The 8,924-nt window shown below is 52.2% G+C and overlaps 1 protein-coding gene across 1 annotated transcript; it reads left to right on the top strand.

Annotated features, from left to right (window-relative positions):
- The first annotated feature begins 1,198 nt into the window (after window positions 1–1,198).
- Window positions 1,199–7,183, top strand: LOC102448059 (ficolin-2-like). Its single transcript, XM_075905971.2, has 5 exons — window positions 1,199–1,232; window positions 2,268–2,395; window positions 3,370–3,499; window positions 3,718–3,852; window positions 6,515–7,183. The coding sequence occupies exons 1-5, from the start codon at window positions 1,217–1,219 to the stop codon at window positions 6,760–6,762; spliced, it is 657 nt and encodes a 218-aa protein (XP_075762086.2). The 5' UTR covers window positions 1,199–1,216; the 3' UTR covers window positions 6,763–7,183.
- Window positions 7,184–8,924: the final 1,741 nt, after the last annotated feature.

The raw sequence follows: 8,924 nt of genomic DNA, 5'->3' as shown, positions 1-8,924 counted from the left end.
GCTAGAAAACAGCTTTTCCTTTAAGAACGAAGGCTGTAATGATCTCAGACCCATATGGTCCCAGCATGTCGGGCTTTCAGGAAAACAATAATTATCATGAAACTCGTGACAAAACCGTATGAGTCGGCAACACTGTAAATGCATCACCTGAGGCCCACAAAACCAACATTAACAGATTGCTCAGAGTGTAAGGGGTGCATGGCTTTCTCCTAGCCCCGTGCACAATTACACCCACGTGATTGCTGTGGTGAGAGGTTGAATTATGCAGGTGGCATCTAGGCAAAACACGGATTTTACACTGAGTTCTATTTTTAGGAAGTAAAGGAGTCTCAGGAGATCCTGGACCCGATGGAATACCCGGTGAGACCCTCTGCACTCTCCCTTGTACTGTGCGCATCATTGCAGTTTCATTTCTTCAGCACTAACGTCTAGTGGCTTGAGGAGCTCTCGTCTTGGCTAGTTATCACGTCACAGTATCAAGATCACTGATTGTTCTGTGAGATTTGGGCTTTACAAAGGGAGAAATAGCCCTGCCTGCAGAAACAGGTGCCATCCATGTTTTGTAACATCCAAACCAACGCTAGGCAGAGCACCCTCGGTGTTAAAGATAACAGCTGAAATGTAGGTGAAATCTTTAGATCTGGATGTGTATCCTGGAGAAGGTTACTGTCTCCTACCTCCCTTGTATTTCCAATGTACTGAGACTATGAATCACAAGAAATGGATTGTATTTAGATGTCCGGTTAAAGGAACTACCTTTTATTTATCAGGACTTTAATGGATATTCTCCCATTGACACTTGGATTTTTTTAAATATATTGAGTCAAATTCACAGCTAGCGTAATCATATGCAACTCCCCTGACTTTTTCTTTGCATTCATTGCTCCTGTGAACTGAACAGTAATTAATTAAGTTTGTTAAAAACCAATTTTTAGCAATGCAAGAAGGAGCCTCATGAGAAGATTACAAAACAGTGTTGGCTATATAATGCGAGCCGTATTGATGGCTCAGGTTAGAAGACTCAGAGCCCAGATGTGTGTGATTCCATTTCCACTTGTTTTTTATTTATAAGCCTTTTCAGCATAACTACTACTTCGCTATCCCTGCAGTCACTGTAGCCAACTGCATAGTTTAGAAGACAAAAGATAATTTTCTGGATACATTTAACTTTCCATTGTGTTTCTTTTCATGTCCAGCGGAGGCAGACATCTATAAAATGCAGTGTCAGAAAGGTGAGAATTTCTTATGACCCTAAATGTTGTCTCATTCCATCCAGAGAAGTGAACATGAAAACGCATTGGCACCAAACAAATTGAAAAAAACCCACATCTCTGCTTGACCCATTTTCTTATTCTCAGGCGATCAGCAAAAGGATTTCGGTCTATAAAAATGAGTGCGGTTATAGTTAAGAAGTGGCCTGTGAATTTATGTGGAGACATGTCTCAAATGATCCGTGCACTGGCAAACTGTTTCTTGAGTATTCCTGGGAGGATCTGACATTCTTTGGAGGAAAACGGTCACCCGAGTGACATGATAACTTGAAGCCCTTCTGGCTCAAACATGGATTTCAAATGGCTGTACGGGCATTTGCAGTTTAACTCCTTGTGCACATTTCAATTCCCATGAGTTTTCAAGGTGTTCTCACAAGGAACATGTCGGGTTGGGCACATGTTGTGTCTGCAGGGAGCAGGAAAAGTCTAGCTATGTACATATGCTGCTGCTCTGCTGGTTCTCCAACGCTGGAATACAGAGAGACCACAATCTACTTCACAGGACACACACTACGCAGTTCCCATACACTGCTCCGCCCCTGGGCGCATGGCGCATGCACAGCCCTGCCCCCCGGTGCACCTTACATCTGCAGTTGGGTGCACGGTGCTTGATTGCAGCTCTAAGGAGCGCCATGCAGACACACAGCATCCCTTGCAGCTGCTATCAGGTGCCTCCCATAGGTTGGTGCCCTGGGCAGCTCCCCTGTTATCCCCCCCTTAATCCAGCCCTGGGAGGAGAGGAAAAGCTACTTTTCCGATTAGACTAGAGGGCTGTGCCTGCAGTTTGCTTCGCTCGCCAACCCCTCTCCCTGGAGGCTTTGACAGCCAAAGAACCTGATGAGGTCATTCTGTTCCACGCAGGAAAACTTTTTTATATTTAGAGAGATGATTCTGCAATTCTGCAATTTGGCCCTCAGTGCGCCAAAAGAAGCCGTTGAATCCTGCTCCGAGCAGAGTCAAACAACCAATTACAAATTGCAATTCCTTTTCACCCAGGAGCAAAGAGCTGCCAGGAGCTGTTAGCCAGAGGGAACCACATGAGCGGCTGGTACACCATCTACACCCACGACTGTCACGCCATGACCGTGCTTTGTGACATGGACACGGATGGTGGAGGATGGATTGTAAGAACACCGCATAATGAAGCTCACTGGATATTTTTTCTTGAACACCCACCAATTTCCAGGCCCGGGATGGGAGGTGCCCTTAGCCAGGGGGCTGTAGCTCGGAGAAAAGCACGAGGGCACAGACTCTGATGCTGTGATCTCACCCCGCTTAGCTGAACAAAACCACGGACACTCTGCGGGCCCTGCTAACCCCCCAACCCTCCCCAAAGTCTCCAGACACCTGGGCAGTGGGCACAAGGGGTTTCATGGAGGGAGCCTGGAGCCTTAGAACCAAAAGACCCCGTCTGAGGGGACATTTGTCACTGGTACGACACAGGTCCCCGGATTCCCCCTTCTGGCTGTTCTCTGCCCGGCTCCCGGAGCCTCCTCAATAGGGGCTGGAACCAGGATTCCTGCTTCCTTCCACGCTAGTCACAGGCCAGCGGCATCGGCTGCTGCATCGCTCTGGCAGCTTGTGCCTGAGTGGAGAGAGCGTTCTAGGGAGCCGAGGCGACAAAGGGTTTGACCCCTGTATATACGTCCCACTGACACTCTGCTGTGCCTGTGACTGTCCCAGGAGAGCCTCCGGAATCTGATGAAGATCAGGGCCCCATGGTGCCGGGGGCTGGGCAAAGACGGACCGAGAGACAGTCCCTGTCCTCAAGAGCTCACAGTCTCTGCAGACAGGGCAGGCAGAGGGGTGACAGAGGGCCGAGGCCGTGGGACTTACCCAAATGGCAGAACTGGGTGTAGAACCGAGTCCTGATTGCCAGGCCAGGGCTGTACACTTTGGAGCACGTGACCCTTTGTTGCTGCCAAGCTACACTGTGATCCTCCGGACAAGCCCTCTGCGCTAGTCCCCTCAGGCTGAACTGGAGCTGACACTGTCCGTCTCCCCAACGCTTTGCTGCCTCGGGGTTTCCAGTCTCACGCTCTGTGTGGGAGGGTGACAAAGTGGGGTTTCCAGCTAAGAGTCTCCCGTTCCCCTGCAGGTGTTCCAGAGACGGGCGGACGGCTCCGTGGATTTTTACCGGGACTGGAAGTCGTACAAGACGGGATTCGGCAGCCAGCTGTCAGAATTCTGGCTGGGGAACGACAACATCCACCTGCTGACGTCCCAAGGTAAAGACATCAGTGATGCTTCCTTTCCCTAACAGCCCCCCACGCAGTCACAAGAATCAGTGGGTGAAATTTTGTGATGCATGTGAGGCAGGCGATCAAACGAGATGGCCATAATGGTGCCTACAAAGTGGGGCCTGGATTGAGCTTCAAGCCTTGAGTGGCTATAAAAACCATCCATAACAGTAATAAATAAGTTTGCTGTAAACTGTTCTCTCAAGGACGCCAGGAGCTGCGTGTTGATCTCAGAGATTTTGACGACAACAATCGATATGCCAAGTTTGCGTCATTCATAATTGCAGGCGAGTTTGGCAACTATATGCTGACCCTTGGATCCTTTCTAGGAGGCACAGCAGGTAGGTTCCAGGAGGGTCCTTTATGGCGGGTGGCAGATGGAAACGTGGAAAGCCAAAGGGACGCAGGATACTCGGTGGCAGAAGCAAATGGCAATGTGCCGGGTGGAAGTGATGTCTCTCAGGAAACACCAGTTATTCTGCTGCTGAGCTAGCGTAGGAGACACACCGGATCTAGGGACAACAACATGTATCGCGTAATATCAGCCCCCGGCCTAGTGAAAGCAGCTGTGCAGAGGTGGGCACAGCTACTGCTGGTTACTTTCCTAAACTGGATCTTAATGCCCCCGAGAAACGGTTGGATTAAACAGAGTAGTGGCACCAGAGGTGGTACACGTCACTGAGTGGGTGGAAAGGTCCCATTTCGTGCCCACTGCAGCCGGACTCCCAAATACCGAACCAGAGAGTGTCTGTAGCATACAGAGTCTGCTGCGCATCACTGCGGGATTGCTGAGTTACTCCTAGAAAGGGGCAGCAAAGGCCATAGGAAGAGGGGCGTTAAACGCATTAGCAGCAAGAGAAAGATGAAGGCAAGGCGGAGCCTCACACGCGTAGCACTCCTGGGGGCGGAGCCACGCTCCCGAGGCCCGGGGTGCACGAATGGCTCGGGCCGGCTCTGCTCAACACACTGTTAACAAGGGGGAAGGAGAGCAAGCGCAAATGTATGGGAGGGGGGAGGAGGAGGAGGAGTTATAATATTCAGATAAATTAGATCTAATTAAGTCAGCAGGAGCCAGAGAAACAAATGTTAAGGCACAAAGGAAACATGTCTGCACTAGGAAACTATTTCAAACTTAGTAAATTTGACTTCGTAACTCCTGGTGTAATAAATTCAAACTACAGTGTTCACAATATGCAGAAGCCTTGAAATCAGTCCAAACTCCGTTAATGTGGATGCGCTACCTCAGACTTAGAACCTCGGGAAGCACTGGGGAGTAATTTGTTCAAATTAATGCTCAGAATTAGCATTACTCCTGATGAAAAGCAGGAGTACAGATTTCGAATTCCGTGGCCCGTTATTTTGAAATAACAAGCTTGGTAGTGTAGGCCAGGGCGTAAACAGCGAGCTGAACCAATCTTAGAATCCTCAGTCATTGTGGAGAAAACTCCTGGAGGATGAGCGAGGTATCAGAAAACCGGAGAAGGGTGAACATGGCACCTATCTCCGAAAAGGGGAACAAACGGGATCCCGGACCTGTGGACCAGACAGCCTAATTTCGATATCTGGAAAGAGACTTGAATTAGGAAACAATCAATTGTTAAGCACCCAGATTAATTAACAATAACCACCATGCATGTCTCATGGAAAAGGGCATATGTAGTGCCCATCAATGAAATGGGAAGTAAGGAGAACCCAGAGAATTTCAGACCAGTCAGCTTCACTTCTGTGCCAGGAAAGATAATGGAGCAAATAATTAATCAATCATTTTGCAAAGATCTAGAAGATAACAAGGTGATAAGTAACAGCATGGATTTGTCAGGGACGAATCATGTCAAATCAATCTGATCGCTTTCCTTGGCAAGATGACAAACCGTGGGAAAGGGGAGAAGGAGCTGACGTGGTATATCTAGATGTCCGTAAAGCGATTGTTACAGTCTCACATGACCTCTCGACTATCAAACTAGGAAAATGCAATCTAGCTACAGCTCCTATAAGGTGGGTGCATCGCTGGCTGGGCAGCCAGTCTCAGAAAGCATTATCGATGGTTCCCGTCATGCTGCAAGGACACAGTGATATGCGATGGGACTGGTTCTGGTCAATATCTTCATCCAGGGTTTAGGCCCTGGCACAGAGAGTACACCTACGAGGGTTACAGACTATCCCAAGCTGGGAGAGGCTGCACATGCTTTGGAGAATAGGATTGTATTTCAAAATGATCCGGACAACCCGAAGAAATAGTCTGAGGTCAATAGAATCAACTTCAGTGAGGACAAATCCACTGCAGTCCACTGAGGGAGGAACAGTCCGTTGCACACACATAAGTGGGAAGTGTCCCTCCAGGAACGAGTGCTGAGGAAAAGGGGAAGCAGTAGATGTGATATCCTTTGATTCGATAAAATCCCACATGCCGTTTGGAATAAGCCCGGGGGGGAGGGCGGTTGCTCCTGATGATCATTCTGCAAGGGACATCCCTGCCTAAAGGTCACAAGGAAGAGAGAGAACATGCCTGTATCCTGGTGGGAAGCTGCTTGCTGCCTATGGGCTCTTCTCCCTTCGGGCTGCAGGAGCCAGCTCATCATGGGACCACACGTCACAACCGCTTCCCAAGATTTCCTGTTGGGCAGGGTCAATTCCAGATTCCTTCCCAGCTCGCTTGCCCGCGTCTCTGCAGTGACGCGTGGGATGCCCTGTTGTTTTGGCTCCCTGTGATAGCTGCCCATGTCTTCGTTTGGGCCGCTGTCACTGGGCGCTCGGGTCATTTCCCCTTCATTAGGGCTGAGGAAAGTGCCCTCTGAAGAGCTTCTGTGTGGGTGACTTTACCCTGACATTGGTGGAGTCAGTGTAGGTGGTGAAAAATATTCCCCACGGGAAGTAGAACTGCCGTCTCACTCCTGACCCCGGGGAGATTGCTGCTGTCTGCTGTAAACGTGAAAAAAAAGAGATTCTCTCGCTTGGCTTGTCATTGAACAAACCTATAATAGAGAAATCCAATTGTTTCCACAGGGGATTCCTTCACCGAACACAGTGGCATGATGTTTTCAACCCAGGACCATGACAATGACAAGGCTGAGAGACACTGCGCTGTAACCTTTCAGGGGGCCTGGTGGTACAGGGATTGTCACCAATCCAACCTGAATGGGTTATACCTGAAAGGGGACCATGAAAGTTATGCTAATGGGATGAACTGGTATTCAGGGAAAGGGTACAATTACTCCTACAAGATGTCTGAGATGAAAATTAGGCCTGTGTAACCAATCAGGGAGTTAGTTACCATGATTATACTTAGCTCTTCTATAGCAATAATAGGCTTGTGATAATAACCATTTATCTGGAGATGACACTACAGACCTTCTCGTTAGGCGCCAGCCCGTGGGCGCATGTGGAACCCACCCCCCTAGCGTGATCACTGTCCCACGGAGCGGCACTTAGACCACTCCCAGCGAGAGGGAAGAACAAGGGAGCTCTATAGCCAAAGCCAGTGCAGTGCAGCAGGACTAGAACTGATTAAAAACGATAAAAATGGTTTTGTGGAGAAAAATTGAATGTCGAAGTTATTTTCATTGCACATGGTTCTATAGTGACTCGTCTTTGCTTTTGGGGTTGTTCTTTTTTCCAATTTTAGGAGATTTTTTAACAATTCCTCTCCTTGCTAGAAAGTATCAGAAGATGCTATTTTCTTTTCTCATTTCCCAAAAATGTAGCTTCCCCTGGGTGGATAAAGCAAAGGCAGCTGGAGGGTTGCCCGTTTCACATTGGTTTGTGCCCACAAGACTGGTCTGCAGCGCTCACGCCCGAGGGCCCGGCCCTGCATTGTTACATGGGGGGCAGAGGCCCCCGGGTTGGAGGGGACGTTCGTTGTCTGGCTCCCAGAGGCGCACGAGGGGGCGCGACCTCGGCCAGCAGTGTCCTGGCTGGGGAAGGGGCCAGTCTGACCATGTGGTGCCAAGGAGCGCGCAGAGCAATCTCAGGCCAGGCCGAGACTAGAAAGTCCCAGGGCTGAGCCCGAGCCTGCAGGGCCTTGTGGGGCAGGACTGGCCGCCCCTCCCTCGCCCGGGGGTCTGGTGCCCGGGGAAGGTTGAACGGTCACAAGGCCCACGCCCAAATCCCTCCCACTCCACGTGCCCGTAGCCGGGGGACAAGCCCAGGGGCCCGGAGCAGCTTTCAATTCGTTCTTGCCACTGCGCCGCCTGCTCGGCTCCCGTCTCTCCCCACGGCCCCGGCCGAGCCCAGGCCCTGCCCTCTGCTCCCGCCAGCCCAGGCCCCACACCAGCCACAGTCTGCACCCGCTGTGGCAGCAGAGCCGGCATCCGCGCCGCGGGCAGGCACCGGGGGGGGGCCCTCTGGCCGAATGGAGGCCCTGCCATTGGTGGCCCCTCACCGGAGCCCCCTCTTGGGAGCCCCCCTCTCTGGGCCAGTTCAAATGTGGGCAGTGGGGCTCGGAGCACGGCTCTCCCTGGGGAGACAGCAGGACCCGAGCCAGGGCCTGAGCCTGCCCCAGCTACAGCCCTGCCACGGCCATCTCCCCCTCCGGCTCGGCACCTGGGCACCTTCGCTACGGCCCCTCGGTCCCTGGCAAGGGGCCGTCTCAGGGCGGAAGCGCTTGCCTGGGCTGTGATTGGTCTCACGCCGGGCTGGGAAATGGCGGCCCGTGGGCCGAATACAACTTGGCAACCACCCGATGGGCCGAGGCCCTGTGGGAGCTCGCTGCCTGGCCCGCCCTATCCCTGCATACCCCCACAAGCTGGGGGGAGCAGAGGTTTTGTGCGCTGCCCTGCCCCCAACGCAATCTCACAGCTCCCACGCCGACCCGTGCGAGCTGCCAGTTAGCAGGACGGGCAGCATGAGACACCCCCCACATCCCTCCGGCTCACAGCACTCAGAGACCCACATGGCCCCACAGCCCACCACCCTGAGTGGCATGCTGGAGGGACCCACTGGGCTACACGCTGAGAGCCCCCTAGCTAGGCACCTCCAAGCCAGAGCCTGCCTCTTGCACCCCACGCCGTCCCTCCTCCAACCCTCTGCCCCCCCACCCTTCTGCCCCGGTAACCTAGCCCTCTGCTCCCCCATCCCACCCAGACCCTCACCCCACGTTACAGCCCCATCCTGCACCCACATTCCCTCCAAGACCCCAGCCATGTGCCCCCATCACCTCCCCCAAGCTCCCTTCTGCACCCAAACCCCATCTCCAACCCCGCTCCTCTTCCATTAATAGCATGGAAGGGAGGGGACCTCCAGCACCTCCCAAATTCATGGCGTGGCCTCCAGCAATAACGACTGTCCGGCCCTGGTGTAACACCAGCTTTTTGCAGAAGAGTCTCTTGCTCCAGAAGGAGCTGTCTACACGGCCCCCTTCTTGCACAACAAAACCCTCTTGCGCAATGCCGCTATGCCAATTATTTGCAGGAGTAAC

This window comes from Pelodiscus sinensis, chromosome 23, assembly GCF_052426305.1.
Source record: "Pelodiscus sinensis isolate ZL-2025 chromosome 23, ASM5242630v1, whole genome shotgun sequence".
Lineage (NCBI taxonomy): Eukaryota > Metazoa > Chordata > Testudines > Trionychidae > Pelodiscus > Pelodiscus sinensis.
The sequence above is the reverse complement of the archived record's forward strand: the minus strand, read 5'-3'. Positions and strand labels throughout refer to the sequence as shown.